This window comes from Pogoniulus pusillus, chromosome Z (genome assembly GCF_015220805.1).
Source record: "Pogoniulus pusillus isolate bPogPus1 chromosome Z, bPogPus1.pri, whole genome shotgun sequence".
NCBI lineage: Eukaryota > Metazoa > Chordata > Aves > Piciformes > Lybiidae > Pogoniulus > Pogoniulus pusillus.
In genome coordinates this window covers 41,667,102-41,690,688 of record NC_087309.1, presented here as the reverse complement: position 1 = coordinate 41,690,688, position 23,587 = coordinate 41,667,102, and the positions used below count along the sequence as shown (strand labels likewise).

General features: G+C 54.2%; 1 protein-coding gene across 1 annotated transcript; it reads left to right on the top strand.

Moving 5' to 3' along the window:
* Nucleotides 1-52: 52 nt before the first annotated feature.
* ZBTB5 (zinc finger and BTB domain containing 5) lies at nucleotides 53-22,794 on the top strand. The gene is made up of 2 exons (XM_064139927.1): nucleotides 53-201; nucleotides 18,088-22,794. Exon 2 carries the CDS (start codon nucleotides 18,092-18,094, stop codon nucleotides 20,126-20,128), a length of 2,037 nt encoding a protein of 678 aa, XP_063995997.1. The 5' UTR covers nucleotides 53-201; nucleotides 18,088-18,091; the 3' UTR covers nucleotides 20,129-22,794.
* The last annotated feature ends 793 nt before the right edge of the window (nucleotides 22,795-23,587 follow it).

Here is a 23,587-nt window from a genome sequence, read left to right as displayed (position 1 = left end):
CGCCCGGCGCCAGTGACGCAGCTTCCGTCCGGCGGCGCCGCCGCAGCAGCGCGCAGGGCCCGTGCGGGGCGGAGCCGCGGGACGGGCAGCAGGGCCGAGGAGCACGGCCGCGCCCGGCCCTTCCCGCTGCCCTGCGGAGCCCCGCCGCGGCCCTTCCCGCCCGGAGAGCAGAGGCACCGGGGAGGGGAGCGGGGACCGCAGGTGAGCGGGGGCGGTGGCGGGCCCTGCGGGCGGCGCCGACCGCAGACAACGGTGGGGGGCGGCGGGTGACGTGGGCGGCCGGGCCGGGGCCGCGGCCAGGGCGGAGAGCAGAGCTCGGAGTGCGTTTGTTCTCGTTCTGGCCATCAGGCAGCTCCACCGGGGCATCTGGAAGCTCCGCGGAAGGCAGAGGTGCCCCAGAGGGCGGCGAGGTGTCGGCAGGCCACCGTGAGCCCACCCAGTGGGCAGTGCAAGAGATCGGCCCCACGGTGCTCCGCTCTCGGCGGGCGGAGGGCTGCGGTAGATGCCACGGGGCAGAACTGTGTTCTGTGCTTGAGCATAACCGGTGGGACAACCCGCTGTCCTGAGGACCCCAGCTTCTACCGGACCAGCTGGTCCTTCCGTGGAGCCTTAGTCCGCCGGGCCGTTGCGTGGCCGTTGGGCCGCTGAGGATCGCGGGCCCGTGGCGGCACGGTCACATCGGTGGCAGCTTTTGGCTTTTTACCAGGCTCCGCCGGGTCTCTGCCTCGGGACTCCGTGAGCAGCACTTGGCTCCGAGCTAGTCCGCACGGGGCCGAGGTGACGCGCTGGAGGAGGGCTCTCCGGAGGGCCTTTCCGTGGTGCATCCAGGGGTGTCTCTGTCAGATGCACAATGGAGTACCAGGGTATATTTTTAACTGCCGGTCATGCGTAAGGGATGGGGTGGGGACACTCTCGGGAGCCTTGAGGGACAACAGACAGCAGCAGACTGGAGCAGTCCCCTGTGAGCACAGGCTAAGGGAGCTGGAGTTGTTCAGTCTGGAGAGAAGGCTTTTCAGGACTTAAAGTGGGCTACAGCGAGAAAAAAACGAGGAAAGCGGTTTTTAGGGAGCATAGTGATAGAATGGGAGGCAATGGCTTTGAGATGAAAGAGGATGGGTCTAGGTTAGGTATTAGGTAGCAGGTTTTGACCCCGAGGGTGATGAGGTACTGGAACAAGCTCTTCAGAGAAGCTGTGGAAGTCCCATCACTGAAAGTGTTCAAAGCCAGGCTGGATGGGGCGTGGAGCAGCCTGATGCGGGTGAAAATCTTTGATCACCACAGTGGGGTTGGAACTGGCTGACCTTTAAAGGTCCCTTTTCTGTGATTCTGAGAAACCATTTTTCAGAGCAGGGTTTCAGTGCGCTCAGGAAGGAACACAGGAGCAGCCTTTCCTGCCTGTCGGTTAATGCAGTGCTGTGGGACTGTCAGACATGCCTTCAGATGGCTTCTGACTTTCTCGTGCCTGGTCTGATTGTTGAGTCCATCGTGCAGGGGACAGCACAAGAGTGGAGAGATGCTACCTGTGCTGTTGGTGCTCCAAAACTGCATGCACTCTGTTTCCTTCCCAGCAGTGCTGGTATTCTCTCTGCAGCACTGGCTTCACTAGCTGCCAGTTTTCATGGTCATGCCAATAAAAGGAAACAGGAGCAGTGAGGCTGATGACCACATTGTGCTCTGCTCTAAAGAAAAGGCAGACCTGGAGTTGTGTCTGTGTGAAAAGGGAGAGAGTAGTCACTCTGAAATCCAAAAGCTGATGAATTTCTTTCTCCACCTTTCAGAAATGAGTCAGGAGGAAATTAGTTAACTCAGCACAGACACTCAAAGTATACTAGTTCACAGAAAGGTCCAGATTGGAGAAGACCCTCAGGGTCATCAAGTCCAACCACTGACCCTATTATACAAGGTTCACCCTTAAGACTAAGCCGTATTCCTAAGCATCACATCTAAATGACCTTTAAACACCTCCAGGGTTGGTGACTCTGCCACCTCGCTGGGCAGCCTGTGCTGGTGCCTCACCACTCCTGCTGTGAACAGATTCTTCCCAGCATCCAGCCTAAGCCTGCCCTGCTGCACTGTGAGGCCATTCCCTCTTGTTCTGTGGCTGAGTACCTATGAGAAGAGGCCAGCACCAACCTGTCCCAGCCTCCTTGCAGGGAGCTGTGGAGAGCCATGAGGTTATTCTTCCCCTGTACTCAGCACTGGTCAGACCACACCTTCAGTACTGTGTCCAGTTCTGGGCCCCTCAATTCAAGGATGTTGAGGTGCTGGAACATGTCCAGAGAAGGGCAACGAAGCTGGTGAGGGGCCTGGAGCACAAATCCTATGAGGAGAGGTTGAGGGAGCTGGGGCTGTTTAGCCTGGAGAAGAGGAGGCTCAGGGGTGATCTTGTTACTGTCTACAACTACCTGGAGGGGCATTGTAGCCAGGTGGGGGGTGGCCTCTTCTCCCAGGCAACCAGCAATAGAACAAGGGGACACAGTCTCAAGTTGTGCCAGGGTAGGTCTAGGCTGGATATTGGGAAGAAGTTCTTCCCAGAGAGAGTGATCTCCCATTGGAATGGGCTGCCCAGGGAGGTGGTGGAGGCACCATCCCTGGGGGTCTTCAAGAAAAGACTGGAAGAGGCACTTAGTGCCATGGTCTAGTTGATTGGATAGGGCAGAGGGATAGGTTGGACTGGATGATCTTGGAGGTCTCTTCCAACCTGGTTGATTCTATGATTCTATGACTCCCTCCAGCCTCCTCTTCCTCAAACTCAACAACTCCAGTTCCTTCAGTTGCTCCTTACAAGATTTGTTCTGCAGGCCCTTCCCCAGCTTCCCTGCTCTCCTCTGCACTGGCTCCAGCACCTCGATGTCTCTCTTGTGTTGAGGTGCCAAAAACAGGACACATTGCCTGGTTTTGGCACCTCAACAGTCTCACCAATGCCCAACACAGGGTGACAATTGCCTTCCTGCTCCTGCTGGGCACAGCATTGCTAACTCCAGCCAGGATACCAGTGGCTTTCTGTGCCACCTGGGCACTGCTGGCTCTTCTTCAGCTGCTTGTCTGTTAGAACCCTCTGGTCTCTTTCTGCCAGACACTTTCCAGCCACACTGTCTCAAGCATGGAGCCTTGCCTGTGGTCCTTGTGGCCCAGGTGCAAGACTTGGCATGTGGCCCCATGGAAGCTCACCCCATTAACATTGGCCCATGGATCAAATCTGTCCAGGTCTCTGTAAAGCCTCCCTGCCCTGATGCACATCAACACTCCCACCTAACTTGGTGTCATCTGCAGGCTTACTGATCCACTCTGTGTCTTCATCAAGATCACCAATAAAGATGTTCAGCAGAAGAGATCTCACCACATCACTGAGGAGCACAACTGGCTGCAGCTGGCTTTGGCCCTTGGCATAGCATTTCAGGGGTGATTGAGATCATGCATTCTTTTTAACTCCTCATCAGTGCATGCTTGTGCTGAGGTCTGTGGCAAGGTGTTGGTAGCAGTGGGGCTGAAGGAGTAGCATTGTGAGAAGACATCAGAAGGTGTCTCATATCAGAGGAATCTTGTTCCAGCTGGTGCCAGGATGACTGTCGTTGGCCAAGGCTGAGCCAGCCAGCAGTGATGGTGGCACCTCTCTGATAACGCATTTAAGGAAGAGGAGAAGACTGCAACAGGGGGGAACAGTCCTACAGACACCAGGATCGGGGGAGGAGGGGGAAGAGGTGCTGTGGGCACCAGGGCAGCCTGTGCTGAGATGAGTTGTCCACTGCATGCTCACAGACATCCAGACTGAAGCACGTGGACATGCCCTTGAGGAGGCTGCAGCCCATGGAGAGTCCATGCTGGAGCAGGCTCCTACTAGGACCCGTGGCTCAGCAGAGGGGAGCCCACACTGCAGCAGGCCATGGGAAGGGGAAGCTCGTGGAGGACTGTCTCCTGTGGGAGAGACCCCAGGCTGAGCAGGGCAAGAACCTGAGGAGGAAGGAGCAGCAGAGCTGAAGTGTTGTGAACTAACCACAGCCCCAATCAGCTGGCCCCCAGTGCTGCTTAGGGAGGATAAATGAGGCTTGAGCCTGGAAAGAAAGAAGGGTGGAGGGAAGCTGTCCTTACTTTTGTTTTTCTTTCTTTCCACCTCTGTTGTTTGTTGGCAATATATTAATCTTACCCAAGTGGAGCATTTCAGATGTAACTGGAGTGTGCCCTCTCTGTCCTTAATTCAACCCAGAAGTTTTTCATCTTCTCTCACATCTTGTTGTGGATAAGGAGTGAGGGAGTGGCTGGCTGGGTGTCTGACCAACCGTCCACAGTGCCTAAATAGACCCAGCTGTGCAGGGCATCCCTGCAGACTTTCATCCTTCTGAGGGTCAGTGATGATGTGAGAAGATGAGCTTTTGAAAGGATTTGGGAAGATGAGAAGCAGGTCTTCTTTGACCTGGATGTTAGGTGGATGCAGCTATGTGCTGAGGCTGTGCAGCTGAAAGGAGTCCACTGCAAGAGCAGCAAAACAGCATTTCTCACTTGGATCTGACCCTTTCCTGGCAAAAGCAGATTTATTTGTGAAGCAGTCAGCCTTGGTTTCTTGGGGGCTGGAAACCTAGGCAGAGGAGTGTCCAAGGAAGGTGTCACAAAAGATTGGGATCTCTGGTTAGTGAGGCTGAAGAGCTGGGCTTAGAAATTACTGCTGTGGTGAGCCAGGAGACATTGTGCTGGCACAGGGCTATCTGCCCCCACCCTTGCTTCTGCCTAGTGGGTTTAGTTCTGCTCATCAGCCAGGGCTTACAATGGCAGCTGTGCAACCTTTGCAGTGCTAGGCATTCTTGTGAGAGCACAGCAGCAGTGACAGGAACTGCTGTGGTGGTGTGGACCTCCAGAGAGTCTGCCTGGACTGATAATCCTGACTGCTGCCACCTTTCAGTGCCTGCACTGCCAGTTCTGTGTGGGACCTTCTCTGCTTTTCCCTGTGTCAACTGATCAGGTGGTGACTCTGCCCAGACAGTTTTCCTCAGCACTGTGCAGTGCCTGAAAGCCCTTGTTGTTGGGAGCAGCCATTTCCTCTCCTCTGAACACAACTTTCTAGCTTCCCAAGATCAGGAAATTCTTTAACCTTTTCCTCCTGTTTCTTGCTGATGCGTAGGAAGCATTAAGCTCTTGTGAGCTGAGCAGCACAGAGCAGCTCCTCTCAGACAGACCAGCAGCTGTGCCAGCAGTACTGCTGTCCTGGAAGCCCAAAGGGGCTGCAGAAGCCTGCTCACTACACACTGCAGCACAGCTGTGCTGGCAGCAGAGCTAAAACAGGGTCAGAGCCTGCTGGCACAGCATGCAGCTGCCTCATGTCACAGGCTCCACTGGTGTGGCTGCCTCTGAAGTCTCCCCTTGGGTAACAAGGTCTGGAGACCCAGAGATGGCTGTCAGGGCTGGAAGGAGACAAGTGGCAAGGTCAGGGAGCAGGAGTGTGGCCGTGTCACAGCTGGTGCCCAAGGGTAAGTGGCCTCTCCTAGGTAGCTCTCAGGTGCCTGCTGCAGCTGGGAGGCTGTGCTGTGTCTGCCCATGCAGGACCTAGTGCCACTGTGGGCTGGACCATCCATTTGCATCCATCTGATGATGAGACAGTGCAAAGCCACTTGCTGTCCTCTGGAGGGCTGCTGCTGCCCATCTGCAGCGCAACTCATTCTTCCTTGTACCTGGGCAAGTCAGGCCTCACCCTCTTGGCAGTGTGGAGGTGAATGGTGAGAACCATGCATGAGACTGGAGACATAGCTCCAGTGAAGTACTTCCAGTTCTGCCATGCTGGGGACACAGCTCCAGTGAAGGACTGCCAGCTCTGCCATGCTGGGGGGGGACACAGCTCCAGTGGAGGACTGTGAGCTCCGCCAGTCTGGGGGCACAGCTTCAGTGAGGGGCTGCCAGCTCTGCCAGGCTGTCAGAGCTGCTTGTCAGACACACAAACCCTGCTTATCCTGGCTGGCACCATGTGGGTACATCCCCAGAGCAGGGCAGTGCTCGGCTTTACTTGACTGTGTGAGGCAAACCCTGGCACCGCGTTAAATGCCCTGCGTGAGCATTCTCCCATCTGTGCAGCCTGAAAGCACTCCCAGGGCAGGAGTGCCTGCTGGCATTTCTGTTGCCTCTACTCTGCCACCATCCTGCTGGCTCGGTACACACACAGTCTGGGCAGTGGGAGATGGTCTGGTGTGAGGCAACTGTGCCGCCCAGGCTGATGCCTATGCTGAGGCGCAGGACACACAGCACAAGTGTGGTGTGGTGCTGTGTAAGAGGTGGTTTAAGTGAAGAGACAAGCAGTTATGAAGGTTACATTGGCACCCTCTCAGGCTTTGGCTCTGTGCCAGGCATTCCTGCAGGCTTCCTGCCTGGAACATCAAATCCCTGTAGGTGCAGGTGGTGCGGAGTGGGGCTGGAGGTGCCAGCAGAGAGCTGTCTGTTGTCTTTGGTGAGTAAGCTCCAGGTGCCTCCTCTGAAGCTCTCAGCAGCCTGTATGTGAGGTTTCTCATGACTGCCATTTACTGCACAAGACTGTTTGGGTTGGTAGAGACCTTTGGGGTCATCAAGACCAACCACTCGCCAGGGTGGTGTGGCTGAGACAGCTTTTGTTGTAGACACAGAATCAACATACAGCTATTTTGAGGGGGAGGCTGAGGCTGCCCTTGGCATTTCTGTGTGACCCTGCCAGTTTGAATTCTGGCTCAGGGCTGCACTGTGACCCAGGCTGTGCCCTTTAGTGCTGGGCTCAGCAATACCACCCTGAACAGGTCCTTACTTAGACCTGTTGTTTCTCACACTGTGTTACAGTGGCTTAGCTGTAATTGTTGTTTTGGAAAAGTCAGGACAAGTGTTTGATGGTGCTGCAGTTCCAGTGCAGAGGCACTTCTCTGCCTGCCTTCTGACATTTGCTGCAACTTGAGGCCTGGAACGGACAGGTTTGGGTGCAAGTCTGCATGGTGTTATCAAAGGCATCCACTGGAGAAACAGATGAACCATAAGAGGAATTGATTGCCGTGACAAGTAGTAGAAGTACGTGCCAATTCAACCTGAATTCTATTGGAACACCTGCAGTGATCCTCTTCTGGTACATGGCACTGTAAGCAGCTGTCCCTGGTGCACCCTGCCTGCCACTCCTGGCAGCTGTCCACAGCTATGTGCAGAGCTGGCTGAAGAGGGGGCAACTGGTTAACGCTCTGAGCAGTGGTCCTTGCAAATTTGGCTGCTGCTGTAACCAATCACCAACAAGAAATGAGGGAGTTTGGTGTCTGATCTGCTCTGTGTTGTGGCTGGAGCTGACAGGGAGGCTGAGGCTGACAGGCTTTGTCGTGGTCAGCTGCTTGGGCTGCTGTTCCACAGCATGTGGCATCTTCTTCCCAGCTAGGATCTTTTCTTACCTTTTCTTAATGGACAAGGCTTGGCCTGAAAAGCCTGAGCCTTATCTTCACCCACATACCTGATAAGTGTTTTATGTGCCACCAGCCCCAAGGCAGCTCAGAGAGGTGGTGGCAGGGAGGCAGCACAAACAGCATCTTGCAGTGCAGCTCCCAAGCCCATGCCTGGTGCCACCTTATCACAGGTCTAGAGCAGCACAGCAGCACAGGCAGGAACGCAAGCCAGGGACCCTGTCCAAGCTTTGCCCAGTGCCCTGACAAGCCTCGAGGATTGCATTGCTGGGATGTAGGACCTGCAAGGAAAAGTAGTCTAGGATCCCACAGGGCTTACTGGGGAGGAACCAAAAGTGGGGCAGAGGAGTTTGGGGGATTTAGGGAGGAGTAAACATGGAAATGCAGAAGGGTAAGGGGGTGAAAAGGGCAGTTGGCTGGCCATGGCTCTTGCTGACCATGCACTGTGCCTGACCAGTGCCATTTGTCCTGCTCTTCCTTGCTGAGTCTGTTCTGGATGAGAGCTCTGGGGGTGCTGTGAATGCAGCCACAGCATGGAGATCCCTTGGTCCTTGGGACTGCAGCCCATGTGTCTGGAGAAGATCAGCCTGTGTGAGCTGGTGAAGTCGCCTGGCAGCAAGGAGGTCCCCGCGGGCAGCTCTGGGTGTGGCAGTACCTGTGCCTGCAGAGGGAAGAACCTGTCGAAGTCAGCTGTGTGCCTGTGACAGTCTGGAGCCAGGCTGCAGCCTCTGAGACTCTTGTGCCAGCAGCTGGCACCCTGAGGGCAACTGTTGCAGGGGTCCTCCTCCGTCACCTGTGTATCTCTTCTGACAGGCAGGCTCCCTCTTGCCCAGCCGTGGCAAGGAGCAGGATGCGGCCTGATGCTGGCTGGGGGCGTGCAGCAGCAGCAGCCGCCTGCACTGGTGGGGCTGCTGTGGCTGCTGTGCTGAGCCTTTGCCCTAGGTTCAGTGCTGAAGCTGGGCACACTGCTCATTGCAGAGCTTGCAGCCAGAATGCCAGGCAGAGGGGGCTGCCCTGCTAGCTTCTACCAGGCCAGGCTGGCGTTGCAGGAGCCCTGCAGCTTTCTCCTAAATACCAGAACACCCTTCGAGCTGCCGGGACGAGAGCCAGAGAGGCACCAACTCACACCTCTGACGTCCCGTGGCTTAATGGCTGCCCCGGGCAGAGGCCGTTCCTGCAGGTTTAATTGCTGCTAATTGGCTTTCCCTTGGTGGAGTGAGCAGGGCTTTGCATCAGGCGCTCCTGTGGCTTCTGTCCTGGCCCTGCTGGCTTTGTCTCTTGCCTCAGTTTGCAGGCAGCCAGAGGGGTGATTTTCCAGACAGGCTTTCGTAAATAGCTTTTCATGTCTTGCCCTTAAAATTTTGCTGCCTCTGACCTGTGTCAGGAGTGCTGTGGTTGTGTTGAGGGCAGTGATGGTGATGATAGCATCTGAGTGTTTGCAGGTAAGGCCAACAAGACAGATGTCCTGGTGGGATTCTGCTCCAGACCCTAGGGAGGCAGCCCTAGACGACCAAGATGTCCAGCAAGGCTGGACACGGCTCAGAGGGGAGTCCTAAAGGCACAGGAACAGGCGGTCCCCACGTGAGCCTGTTTGAACAGAGAGGTCTGGGGACAAAAGGAGTCTGTAAGCCCTGGAGGAAGGGGAGGACAACAGGAAGGACACCAACATTGTTGTGAGACTGTGCAGGGAGAGAATGAGAAGGGCCAAAGCCCAGCTGGAAATGAATCTGGCTTCAGCTGCTGCAGAGAACAGGAAATTCTGCAATAAATCAGCAACAAAAGGAGGCCTAAAAGGAAGATCTCTGTGCTGTGTTTGGTGCAGGGAGGAGGAGAGTGATGAAGCCGTGGTGTGGCCAGCAGGAGCAGGGCAGGGACCATTCTCCTGTGTGCAACACTGATGAGGCCGTGGCTTGAATACTGAGTTCTAGTTTGGGCCCCTACTTCAAGAAATACTTTGAGGGACTGGAGCAGGTCCAGAGAAGGATGAGGAAGCTGGGGAAGGGTCTGGAGAATGGGGCAGGTAAGGAGCAGCTGAGAGAGATGGAGGTATTTAGTGTGGAGATGGAGAAGAGGAGGCCGAGGGCAGACCTCATTGTTCTCTGCAGCTCCTTGAGAGGAGTCTGTAGCCAGGTGGGGGTTAGGTTCTTGTCTCCAGTCTCAGGTGATAGAGGGAGAGGAAATGGCCTGAATAGTCCCAGAGGACGTTGAGGTTGGCCCTGGGAAACAATTTCTGTGCTGCAAGAGTGGTCAGGGACTAGAACAGGCTGCCCAGGGTGGTGGTGGAGTCCCCTCTGGAGGTGTTCCAGAAACATGTGGCCATGGCCACATGTGGCCATGGTTCAGTGCCTGTGATGGTGTTTGGTTGATGTCTGGACTGGTCATCTCTGAGGGCTTTTCCGACCCAACACTTCCATGATTCTGTTTGTATCAGGTGAAACTGCCTGAAGCAAACTTGGTTTGCTTTCACTCATGGTCGTTTGGTTGTCAGACTAAGCTGTTCCCTTTCCTTAAGGGTGTTGAGGTCCAGGTCTGCTCTTAGCAGAATCACAGAACGCTAAAGGTTGGACAGAGAATTCGGAGGTAATTGAGTCCAACCCCCCCTGCCAGAGCAAGATCACCCATGGCAGGTCACACAAGAACACATCCAAGTGGGTTTTGAAAGTCTTCAGAGGACAATCCACAACCTCTGTTAGCAGCCTGTTCCAGGGCTCTGTCACCCTCACTGTAAAGAAGTTTCTCCTCATGCTGAGGTGGAACCTTCTACATTTCAGTCTGTGCCTGTTGCTCCTTGTCTTGTTGCTGTGTGTGCCACTGAAAAGAGATTGGCCACTCCACTTGACACCCCCCCTCAGATATTTATAGACATTGATCAGATCTCCTCTCAGTCTCTCTCCATAGCAGAGATGTTCAAGTCTCCCAGTTGTCCTTGTGGCTCTCTGCTGGACTCTCCAGCAGGTCCCTGTCTTGAACTGGGGAGCCCCAAACTGGACACAGTATTCCAGGTGTGGTCTCACCAGGGTAGACTGGGACAAGAGTCTCCCTAGCCCTGCTGGCCACACTTTCCTGATGCACCCCAGGATGCCATTGGCTGTCTTGGCCATGAAGGCACATTGCTGGCCCCTGCAGAACTTGCTGCCCACCAGCACTCCAAGGTCTTTCTCCATGGAGCTGCTTTCCAGCAGGACAGCCCCAACCTGTACTGGTGCCTGCTGCTTTTCCTTCCCAGGTGCAGGACCCTGCACTTGTGCTTACTGAACTGCATGAAGTTCCCTTCCCCCAGCTCTCAGCCTGCCCAGATCTCGTTGGATGGCAGCACAGCCTGAGGGGTGTCAGCCACCCCCAGCTCTGTACCATCAGTGAACTTGCTGAGGCTGCACTCAGTGCACTCACCTAGGTCAGTGATAAAGATGCTGAACAAAACTGGGCCCAGGTACCTGGGGAACACTACTGGCCTCGGGCCTCCAACTTGACTCTGTGCCACTGATGGCAACCCTCTGAACTCTGCTGTGGGGCCAGTTTTTGATCCAACTCACAGACCAACTGCCTGTGCCACATCTGAGCTGTTCTGTGAGGATGTTATCACAGAATCATAGAATGGTTTAGTTTGGAAGGGACCTCAAGGATCATCCAGTTCCAACCCCTTGCCATAGGCAGGAACACCTCCCACTAGAACAGTTCACTCAAGATCTCATCCAGCCTAGCCCTGAACACTGCCAGGGAGGGAGCATCCACAACCTCTTGGGCGACCTGTGCCAGTGTCTCACTGCCCTCACTGTAAAGCACTTCTTCCTAACATCTAGTTTAAACCTCTCCTCTTCCAATTTAAACCCATTACCCCTCCTCCTGTCATTACAAGACCTTGTAAATAGTCCCTCCCCAGCCTTCCTGTAGGCCCCCTTCAGGTTCTGGAAGGCCACTATAAGGTCTCCTCAAAGGCTTTTTTTCTCCAGGCTGAAGAGCCCCAGCTCTTGTTGCCTGTCTTCATAGATCTCTTTGGCTCTCCTCTGGACTTGCTCCAACAGTTCAGTGTCCTTCCTGTGCTGGGGGCTCCAGAACTGCACACAATACTCCAGGTGGGGCCTGATGAGAGCAGAGTAGAGGGGGAGAATCCCCTCCCTTGCCCTGCTGACCACACTTCTCTTGATGCAGCCCAGGAAACAGTTGCTGTCTGGGCTGCATGTGCACACTGCTGGCTCCTGTTGAGCTTTTCATCAACCCAGACCCCCAGGTCCTTTTCCTCAGAGCTGCTCTCAGCCATTCACCACCCAGCCTGTATCTGTGCTTGGGACTGGGCTGACCCAGGTGCAGGACCTTACACTTGGCCTTGTTGAATGTCATGAGGTTGGCCTAGGCCCACCTCTCCAGCCTGTCCAGGTCCCTCTGGATGGATTCCTGCCCTCTCTCAAGTCAACTGTGCCACACAGCTCGGTGTCATCTGCAAACTTGCTGAAGGTGCCCTGAATTCCTCTGTCCATATCACTGACGAAGATGTTACACAGCACTGGTGGCAGCACTGACCCCTGAGAGATGCCACTTGTCACTGGTCTCCAGGTGGACATTGTGCCATTGATCACCACTCTGTGTGTGCTACCATCCAGCCAATTCCTTATCCAGCAGTGCTCCACCCATCAGGTCCCTGTTTTTCCAGTTTGGTGACCAGGATGTCATGTGGGACAGAGATAAACGCCTTACTCAGGTCCAGGCAGATGCTGTCAGTTGCCTTTCCCTTGTCCACTGTTGCTGTGACTTCATCATGAAAAGTCACTGAATTTGCCAGGCCTGATTTGCCCTTGGTGAAGCCATTGCTGGTTACCACCAATCACCTCTGCTTTGTTTTCTATTTGCCTTAGCAGAGCCTCCAGGAGGATCTGCTCCATGATCTTTCCAGGCACAGAGGTGAGACTGACTGGTCTGTAGTTCCCGGGGTCATCCTTTTGTCCCTTCTTGAAGATGGGCATTATGTTTGCCCTTTTCCAGTCAGCAGGAACTTCACCAGTCTGCCATGACCTTTCAAATATGATGGACAGTGGCTTAGCAACTTCATCTGCCAGTTCCCTCAGGACCCATGGATGGATCTCAGCAGGCCCCATGGACTTGTGCACGTTCAGATTCCTTAGGTGCTCATGAACATGGTCTTCAATTATAATGGGCAGATCTTATTTCTCCCTTTTGCCCTCTGGGACTTGGACATTGTGGTTGGAGCCCTTGCTGTTGAAGTCCGAGGCAAAGAAGTCATTGAGCATCTCAGCCTTATCCATATCCTTTGTCACCAGCTCTCCATTTCCCATAACATTCTCCCTAGTGCTCCTTTTCTCCCTAACATACCTGAAGAAGTTCTTTGTGTTCCCCATAACATCCCTGGCCAGATGTAATTCTCACCGTGCTTTAGCTTTGCCAATCTGAGCTCTGGCTGCACAGACAACTTCTTTGTATTCATCCCAGGTTACCTGTCCTTGCTCCCACCCTCTGTAGGCTTTCTTCTTGCATCTAAGTGTGTCCAGGAGCTCTCTATTCATCCATACAGACTTCCTCGTGTTCTGTTTTCTTCCTTCCTCATTTTTGGGATGCATTGCTCCTGGGCCCAGAGGAGGTGATCCTGGAACACTGACCAGCTTTCCTGGGCCCTAATTCCTTCCAGAGTTTTTTTCCCATGGCACTCTGCCAAGGAGGTCTCTGAAAAGGTTGAAGTCTGCTCTTCTGAAGTCCAGAGCAGTGATTTGCTATGCACCCTCCTTGGTGCCTTGAGGATCTTAAGCTCTACCATTTCATGGTCACTTCAGCCAAGGCTACCCTTCAGCTTCACTCACCAGCCCCTCCTTGTTGGTGAGGACTAGGTCCAGCTTAGCACCTTTTCTTCTGGGTTCCTCTGCCACTTGGAGGAGGCAGTTATCATCACTGCATTCCAGGAACCTCTTAGACTGCTGGTGCTCTGCTGTGTTGTCCTTCCAACAGATGCCAGGGTGGTTGAAGTCCCCCATGAGGATCAGGGCCTGTGATTGTGAAGCTTCTCCTATTTGCTTGTAAAGGGCCTCATAATGTTATGGGAGACATCATCAAAAGCCTTGCTGAAGTCAAGGTGGATGACATCCACAGCTCTTCCTTCATCTGCCTATTTGGCTGTGATGTCATAGGAGGCTGTCAGATTAATCAAGCAAGCACTCTTTGCAGCACTGCTCCTCCTTTGAGTCCTGCTGCCTGGGGCTGGTTCTGCAGAGCTGTCACCCAATGTTCACTGAGTTCCCAGGATGTGAGCTGGAGCTGACTGTGAGCCTCACAATAACTGCAGGGGCTGGCTCCTGACTTCTCACTGCTCAGCTAGTGACACCTCTGTCCTCCATCCCAGTACACCCCATGTGATGGGAAGGCCCCTGTCCTATGCTGGAGATGTTGGGTGGCCTGCAGGGGGTTCCAGCTGTGCTGGTTCTGCAGCTGTCAGCAGGCCTGCATGAGGGATGCAATCACTTTGGGGTAGAGTTCTGAGATCCCAGAGCATTGCTCAGAAGGAGGACTCCGGCCTGTTCCCTCCAGTTTGGACATGAATTGCTGCTGGGGCTGAAGCACCCTGGGCCATCCCTTTCCATAGCCTGCCTCAGTCTTCTTCCTGGTATGGGATCCTGTTCTCATGCTGGTGTTTTCCACCTCCAGCCTTCTCAGGGCAGGCTCAGATGTGTTCTTACACAACCCTGAAGCCACCACCTGCCAGGACTGGCTTTACGAGGCTGTGTATGAGCCCTAAAGTGCTCTTTACCTCCTGCGGTGCCCTTGCTAGGGTGGCTCAGAGCAGGGCACTCCCTGGGTGCTGGTTAACAGCTGCTGCTGACTCTCAGAGCTGGAGCTGACTCTGGTGGGCTCATTACAAGTGCAGCACTTGAGCTTTTTGGGTGCAGAAGGGCGCAGCAAAATGCTTCTGCTGTGGCTGCCTTTCTGTGGTGCTGATGGTTCAGAGCTGCTGAAGGTCACTGTAGCTGATTCCATGTCCTCCAGTGCTGTTCCATAGGGACAGGAGCTTCTTTGCCTTTTCTGGCCTGTTCCAAGGTGTCTGCTGGTGGGCTTCAGCATGGTGCATGGTGTGGATCAGCCATGCATGGAGCCATGCCACTGCCAGATGGTTCTTCAGAGCTGTCTGTCTTGGCTGAGGGGCTGTTGAAAGGGAGCTACCAGCATTAAGGTCCCCCAGGAGCACACTGGTGCTGTAGCCATGGCAGTCTCAACACAGCAAGAATTTCTTTGTTGCTCTGGCAACTGTGGGCCCCTCTCCATCTCCTGCTCTCCAGGTTCCCCTCTACCTGGTGTCTTAGTCCTGTGAAGCCAAGGACAGAGATTGCTCCTGGCCCAACACCTGGCCCATCTCAGAAGATCAATGAATGGTTCGACAGTCCCCTCTCAACCCCACTGAGACAGCTGGCTGGCAGGGAGCACAGTCTGTGCACGGTGCCTGCTGGAATGAAGCAGGGTAGGAGCTGAGCCAGGTGTGCCCAGGCAGCAGGGGCCTCTGCCAGGACCTAAGCTTCTGTTATGCCTTCTGTCCAACTGCTGAGGTCAGTGAGGTTCTCTGTTTGCTCTTTCCTTCCTTTCTCCTCCTACAGCCATCAGGAAGCATACTTCTCTCAGGGGGTGAAAACTGCACAGTCCCAGAGGCTGTCTCTTTAACACTTTTGTTTTTGAAAATGGCATCTTCTTGTTGATAATGAATGCATCTCGATGGTGAAAGATAAATAATGTTGCCTAAAATCTGTCTTCCTCTTTCTTGTTAAAAAAGGTGCCAGTTTGAACTCCTCTCCTTACACACCTTCCCTTACTGAGGTGCCAGTGCTGAGCCTGGGTCCTCACCACTGCTGGAAGGCAAGAACTCGGATTACTTGCTTGATTGTTCGAGTGACTGATTCCTTTAAAAGGCACAGGAACCACTTAGAGTTTGGGACAGCTTTTCAGTGTTAGGTTAAACTGTGTCTGTTTGTGTGCCAGTGTCCTTTGGAGAGGGAAAGGGTTCTCAGGTGGTGACATTTTTCTGCACCAGAGCTGGGCAGTGCCTGTTTGCTGAGGAGGAGAAGCAGGGGGTGAGTGCATGCCAGCTGCCTCTGTGCTTGGGAACAGCAGCTATTCTGACGTCAGCCTGGCAGCTGAGGCAGGTGGGAGCTACTTCCTGAGGCTTTATGTAACCTGATGGTTTCAGCCTTGGTGTGGTTTTGCTGTTTGCTACCTCTTCTGGCATGGGTCCACATCTCTTTGCCTGCTCTACTATGGAATCACTAAATTTTATGTGTCCCAGTGTTAGTCCAAGTGCACCAACAGCCACAAACTTGAGCAGGTTCCTTCATCTGTCCATGTTGCCCCAGGGGATTTCGTAAGACTGGGAATCAGAAGATGTTCATCAGACAGCAGTGTCCACAGCAACCTGAAGAGGATGAAACCAGAGTGTCTGCATCTGAGGCCCTTCTGCCCCACAGCTGGCTCTGGCAACACAAAACTACTCTGTTTCATGACAAGAAGTGTGAGAGAGGACAAATGCTCTGCCCATCCCTCCACAGCTACTGGAGACATGGTCGGTGCGGACTGAGGAGGCTGGGAAGTCCAACAGGGTTTGTAGCTGTGGACTAACAGAAAAGGAGGGGCCTGGGTTGGTACCTTTGCTGGATGGAGAACTCAGCCTCTGCTCAGCCTCTGCTCTGCAGAACTGGGCTCAAGCCCAGACCAAGCTTCTCCTGGGATGTGGAGAGTCTGGGCCTGGTAGATTCAGAGTGGGAGCAGGCAGGATTCTTAGGCAGGGAGTGAGAGCTCTACTGGGAGGAAGGGGAAAGAACCCCTAGCAACAATGCTTTCCTCTTCCAAACAGCAAGGGAAAGTGTTGCTGCTGACAGCAGTGTTGGCTGGCACTGCAGTGGGGTCAGCAAAGTCTCTCACACAGAGCCATGGGAAAGGAGCTACGCACAAAAGGCAAAGTGGAAACAGGCACCTCAGTACCAGAACTCCTGAACAGGACACTCTGTGCTGGCACAGACACACATCTTGTGTTCGACTTTTTTTACCAGTGAGAAACCTGCCCCACTGGTGCTTGCAGAACAACTCCTGAGTTCGGTCAGAATGTCATCTTTGCAGAGAGGGTGAGGAGCATTCCCCTGGTCCACAGCACATTGGTGGTGGTGATCCAAGGCTGGGAAACATCACAGGAGCTTTTTGAGTCAAGCTGCTGCCGGAAGCACACAGCTCTAATTGTGTAGCTGCCTGCTTACGTGCACACACCTGCGTCAGTTCATCTGCAGTCCTCTGGCTGTTGCTTGGCCTTTTGACCTGCACTGACATGGTCTTACGGCAGTTATGTGTCTCCAGGGTGACTGTCCCTCCTCTGCCCTGCCTCACAGCAAAGGAGAGTGCAGGGCTTTGAGCTGCCACAGCCTGAAAGAGCATCTGTGGTCACCTGCTGCTGTTGCTGGGAGTTGTTCCCTGCACGTCTCTATATGCAGCTCAGTTGTGCAGCTGGTGACTCTGTGTGAACAGGGCTTGGTGCTAAGGCAGTGCTGTTGAACATTTTGCTGGTGACGTGGGCAGTGGGACCAAGGCACCAAGTGGTGTGGTGTGGTGTAGTCAGCAGGCTGGAGGGAAGGGATCCATCCAGAGAGACCTGGAGAGGTGGGCCCAAGCCAACCTAATGAAGTTCAACAAGGCCAACAGCAAGGTTACTGCACCTGAGTCAGGACAGCCCACAGCCCTGTGGAAAAGGACTTGGTTGCTGGTGGGTGCAAAGCTGGAGATGAGCTGGCACCGAGTTCTGCAAGCACAGAGCTAGTCCTGCCCTGGGCTTATCTCCAGTAGCATGGGCTAAAGGGGCAGGGTGAGGATTCTCCTCTTCCCTTCTCATGAGACTCCATGTGAATTGTTGTGTTTGGCGCTGGAGCCCCCAGCATGTTTACAGAGTTTTTCAGCCTGTGTTTTGGCTTGGACAGGAGGTAGCAGAGGTGATGCAGCCTGCACCATGCCATTTGCAGCACCAGGTCACCCTCCTGCGGCTCTGTGAGCAGAGCCACAGCAGGTATTCTGCCTCTGCTCCTCAGTGGTGGGGCCACACCTGGAGGGCTGGGTTCAGTCCAAGAAGATCATTGAGGGGCTGGAGCAGGTCCTGAGAAGGGCAACAAAGCTGGTGGAGGGTCTGCAGAACAGGACTGGGGAGGAGTATCTGAGGGAACTGGGGGTGTTTGATGTGGAGAAGAGGCTGAGGAGAGACCTCATTTATGTCTACAGCTCTCTGAGAGAAGGCTGCAGCCAGGTGGGGGTTGGTCTCCCAAGGAACAAGTGATAGGACAAGAAACCTCAGGTCGCACCAGGGCAAGTTTAGGTTGGATATCAGGAGCAGCTTCTTCACTGAAAGGTTTCCCAAAGCTTGGCACAGGCTGCTCAGCAAGATGACTGAATCCTCATCCCTGGAGGTGTTTCCAGGAGGCAGAGATGTGGTGCTGAGGGCCATAGGTTAGCACTGGCCTTGGCAGAGTTAGAGAATGGTTGGACTTGACCTTAAAGATTTTTGCAAACAGAACGATTCTGTGATGCAGATATTTTCAGTTTGGACACTGCAGCTGTCTGGCCATGGTAGATGAAGTGTTGCTCAGTTGCCTTTCAGCCGTTGTAGCTCAGCTTCAAGCCCAGGTGTACTGGGGTCTGCCCAGGACTTCATCTGGGTTTAAATTTAGTTTCCTCTGTTGTTTTTTTGTAGGATCATGGATTTCCCAGGACACTTTGAGCAAATCTTTCAGCAGCTCAACTACCAGAGGCTTCATGGCCAGCTTTGTGACTGCGTCATTGTGGTGGGGAATAGGCACTTCAAAGCTCACCGGTCAGTGCTGGCAGCGTGCAGCACACACTTCCGAGCCCTCTTCACTGTGGCTGAAGGTGACCAGACCATGAACATGATCCAGCTGGACAGTGAGGTGGTGACGGCGGAGGCCTTCGCTGCCCTCATAGACATGATGTACACCTCCACACTCATGCTTGGGGAGAGCAACGTCATGGATGTCCTGCTGGCTGCCTCCCATCTGCACTTGAACTCTGTGGTGAAAGCCTGCAAGCACTACTTGACCACCAGGACACTGCCCATGTCCCCACCAAGCGACCGCGTCCAGGAACAGAACGCGCGCATGCAGAGGTCCTTCATGCTGCAGCAGCTGGGGCTGAGCATCGTCAGCTCTGCCCTCAGCTCCACACAGAGCACAGAGGAGCCAGCGGGCGCCATGGGCTCGTCTGCGCGGGGCCCTGTGGAGCAGCGCGCACCCTTCCCCATGCGCCGTCTGCACAAGCGCAAGCAGTCCTCTGAGGAGCGCGCGCGGCAACGCGTCCGGCCCGCCATAGACGAGGCCGTAGCTGATGCGGCCGCCGAGAGTGGGCCCTCCGTAGTGCACTCCCGGGAGGACTTCTTCTCACCAGACTCGCTGAAGATGGTGGACAATTCCAAGGCTGACACTGCTGCGGATAACCAGGAGGACAACACCATCCTGTTTGACCAGTCCTTTGGTGCTCAGGAGGATGCCCAGGTGCCCAGCCAGTCCGACAACAGTGGAGGAAACATCTCGCAGCTCTCCATGGCATCCCAAGCAACGCAGGTGGAAACCAGCTTTGACCAGGAGGCTGCTTCTGAGAAGACCAGCTTCCCCTGTGAGAACCCAGAGGTCAGCCTGAATGAGAAGGAGCACATGAGGGTGGTAGTGAAGTCGGAGCCCCTGAGCTCCCCAGAGCCGCAGGATGAAGTGAGCGATGTCACTTCCCAGGCGGAAGGCAGTGAGTCTGTGGAAGTGGAAGGAGGGGTGGTGAGCGCGGAGAAGATTGAGCTGAGTCCTGAGAGCAGTGACCGCAGCTTCTCTGACCCACAGTCCAGTACCGATAGGGTGGGAGACATCCACATCATGGAGGTGTCAAACAACCTGGAGCACAAGTCAACTTTCAGCATCTCCAGTTTCCTGAACAAGAGCAGAGGGGGAGGCTATGGCACTGGCCAGAGCAACGATGACAACATCCCAAACACTACCAGTGACTGCAGGATGGACAGCAGGATGGACAGCGACGCTTCCTATCTGATAAGCCCAGAGTCAGGGCCTGCTGGCAGCCATTCCTCCACCACCGTGTCCCATGTGGAGAACCCCTTCAGCGAGCCTGCAGACTCCCACTTTGTGCGGCCCATGCAGGAAGTGATGGCTCTGCCCTGTGTGCAGACCTCGGGCTACCGGGGGGCCGAGCAGTTTGGCATGGATTTCCCACGCTCAGGCCTGGGGCTGCACTCCCTGTCAAGGGCTGTGATGGGCTCTGTGAGAGGTGGAGCCAGCGGCTTCCCTGGCTACCGCCGCATTGCGCCCAAAATGCCCGTGGTGACCTCAGTGCGGAGCTCCCAGCTGCAGGACACCTCCTCGGGCTCTCAGCTGATGATGAATGGCAGCACCTCCTTCGACGGTGGGCACCCCTCGCAACCCGGCCCACCGCAGCTGACCAGGGCCTCCGCAGATGTGCTGTCCAAATGCAAGAAGGCTCTGTCAGAACACAACGTGCTGGTGGTGGAGGGTGCGCGCAAGTACGCCTGCAAGATCTGCTGCAAGACCTTCCTGACGCTGACGGACTGCAAGAAGCACATCCGCGTGCACACAGGCGAGAAGCCCTATGCCTGCCTCAAATGTGGCAAGCGCTTCAGCCAGTCCAGCCACCTCTACAAGCACTCCAAGACCACCTGCCTGCGCTGGCAGAGCAGCAACCTGCCCAGCACTTTGCTTTAGCCCCCTGCCCTGGGCCCAGGAGCACCGCTGTCAGAGGTGCCCGGCTCCCTGCAGGGCTGTGGGCCCGGGGGGACGCTGAAGGTGTGATGGTGCCACACACTCAAAAGTCTTGGTTCTGTCGATTGGGGATATTTTCTGTACCTACCTCACAGGGGTGTTGTGAGGCTTCAACAGTTGTCAGCAGAGAACCTCACTGTTCTCGGCGGCCACCGTGGGCATGAGCAGCATTTCCATGGTGGGCGTTCAGGCCTTGGGCTGCTGGGGATGCAATCCTCGCAGCCAGGCAGTTCCTTTGCAGGGCAGAGGGGTCAGAGCGTAGTGATCTCATGAAGTAGCAGGTTTGAAAAGTGAGAAACTGAAGTGCAAATTTCCTCTTTATTACTTTTTTTTCCTTATTTAGTACTTTGTAACAGTGGAAGCATTTAAAGAAGTGACCTGTAAGACAAATTGCCGCACTATATGCAGGCAGCAGTGCAGGAGCCGCATGCTGGCAGCTGAAGCAGGCTGCCAGGGTTTGCAAACCCACCTGGGCTGCAGCTGCCCGGCAGAATGCTTCACAGTGTGCTCAGTATAGTGTAGGGTTATGGATGTCTGTTTGGCTGTTCGTAGTAAAGGACACTGTGTGTTGGAGGTGCTTCAGTTAATCCAAGACAGGTGACTACACATCCCCCGTCTGCAGCCCGCCTGGCTGTGTGGCCGGGGGGACTCCTTTCTGTAGGGCCTTGTATCCAGTGGTAAGTGAAGTACTGTTTCTTGTGCGTGCTACTCCTAGCAGTATTTTAACCAGTTTGTATCTCCTATGTTACAATTCTATATACACAGAGTCTGGAAGAGCTCATTTTCTGCTTTGTTGCTATGAGGGAGAGGGACGATTGGTGATGGCTTTTTTCCGTGCAGGGTGCTCTCCCACCATTCCCAGACACTGACAGTCCCCCTGTCCCTGTCCCCATGCGAGCACTGTCCTCTGACATTCTTATCTCCAGGCTTTGGTTTCCTTCTCTGCACACTGACTGCCTTTCCCTCACAGCTGAGATCAGATCACTGAGAAATGGTCCTCCTTTGCCACATTTACTTGCCTCTGTATGATGCAGTTGCCTCTGGCAGCCCTTGCCCTGACAGCAGTGCCACAGATGTGCACTAAAGCACTCCAGGGTGAGTTTAACTGCAGAGAGCAGTGCTGCACCCTCAGTGCAGCAGAAACCCCCTGACCAGGGCACACTGCAACTCTTGGTTTGATTTCCTCCTCTTTGCTGCCTTCACGGCTGTCACTGCCTGCAGCTGCTGTTTTCTCCTGGCTGAAGACACCTAAGCTAAGAACTGGTGATCAGCACATGCAGTCTCTAAACCATATTTTGGAGCCCATCTGCTTGCAGATGCTGCTCTGCCAGACAGGAGCGGGTCAGGGCTGCAGTGTGTCCATGCTGCTTAGGAGGGACAGAGGCCTCCTGGTGCCCAAGTCACAGAGCAGCAGCTTTATGTTCATAAAAAAAGGATTTCCCACTCTTTGCTTTATTCAGTGCAGTAAATGTGCCCTGTGTGAGACGACTCAGTGGTCAGAGTGGGCTGGTCAGCCCTTAGCAGCTTTCTTAAACATCTCAGACTACAGTGGACCAAAGGTCAAATCGCAGCCCACAGTCCCACAGGTCACTGAGTGGTGTGAGCTGTCCGGGCTGCAGAAGCACAGACAGCACACAGACACTGTCAGGCCAAAGGGGACATGGGATGGAAGCCTATCTGCAGGTGGCTGTGAGTCAGTAGTCTGCTGAGGAGGAAACCTGTCTCCATCTCAGTTACACTGCTGCACCCATGGGTCATCTCCCCCATGCACCCCAGGGAAAAGAAGGAGGAGGCCTAGGATCAGCTGCTGCAAGAGGCCAGGGGTTTGTTACACGTTTGTGGAGCTGTCAGTTCTGGGCTCTGGCTCTGAGAGCGTTGAGGGAACTGCATTTTGTAAAGCACTGGGTTGTGCCACTTTTTGTTTGATAACAGTTTTGATATTGGGGGATTAACAGCATTGAGCCAGCCTAAACTATCTCACTGAAACATCAATAAAATGCAGTATTTTGTACTTTATACTCTCTTGTGTGGCCTCATTGATAGCATTCCAACTGTTTCAGCTTCCCTCCATTTCTAGTGTTTTGTTTTAGAAGGAGGGGGTGGGGATGGACATTCTCCTCCTGTAGCACATAGAAATTCTTTCAGTTCTTGGAACACAGGAATAGACTGTCTGAGAGGAGACTGCTGTAAGAACTAGCGTGAGCATATGAAGATACTTAATTGTGCTTCTGATGTGTTCTCATCAAGATTTCAGTGTCATTGTGAGACACCAGACCCAGCAGGAGCACTGCTGTCTTCCTTCACGGGGAAAACTGCTGGAACACTTTTGGAGGTAGCAGCTTTAAGTTTCATTATTCACTGGCGTCTGGAAGAGCACTGCACACCCAGGAGCCTGTGGCCAGCCTGTTCTTTAGTCTTCCACTCTGAAGCAATAGTGTCTCCAGATGGCCACCTCAGCTGTGACATGAGTCTCCGGGCCCACAGCCTGGTGAGAGGGGTCACCACTTGTGCTCAGGACTTCACAGATGCTGCAGGAGCTATCACATAAAGCTGTCATTTTGTTGGTATGATGAAACACCTGAAAATAAACCCTACGTATTTGTGCTGCAGTGTCTGACTTCATTCACTGGTTGGTGCTCTCCTGGTGCCTCTGCCAGCAGCCTATGGTGGGCTGGCTGAAGCAGCAATGAGCTCCTGTTGTCTCATGGGCCCTATGCAGCTGCATCACCAGACAATTTAGAACAAACCTCTTGCAACTTGGGCACAGGTGTGGGAGGGCTTTGTGAGCTGTGTGAAGCAGAATGGAGCAGCTGGACTTTGCCTTGATGTCTTTGGTCAGGGTGGTTTGGTGTCTCATGCACATGCTGCCTCCTGGCTGGCTCTGCTCTGTAGGGGACACGGGAGATGTTTTGTGCAGGCTGCTGCTGGTGCCCTGTACCTGACAGACCTTGCAGGAATCCTTGCTCCTGCTGTGGTCTCGGTGTTTAGGAGCATGCTGCTTGACCTCCCTGATCATCCAAAGGCTGGAAAGCTGTGGGACTCTGGGAGCATCCCTACTTGTGCACAGAGGTCACTGGTGTCTTTGTGAGCTCTATCACCACCTCGGTGAGTTCACTTTGGATTGTGCAGGTGCTTGTACTGCCACAGGAGCAAGAGGAAGTGGCTGGGTAACGGTGCAGTTTTGGTCATAACCTCTGAGTGCCCATCACTACCTTTCCAAGTCTGCAGCATAATGCTGGCTGGCGTTGACCTGGTGAGATACAAGGGGTTAGTGCTGACCAGACTGAACTGTGTGGTGTGGTGGGTTCATGTCCTTTGAATAGGCAGGAAGGTAATACAATTTTGAAGCAATGTGAAAGCAACAGTCTGTGATTTAAATGCTGCTTTCCACTCAGTCTCTTG

Bases quoted from the DNA above. Each gene is read 5' to 3' on its own strand.
- ZBTB5 (XM_064139927.1), top strand. From the start codon at position 18,092: ATGGATTTCCCAGGACACTTTGAGCAAATCTTTCAGCAGCTCAACTAC.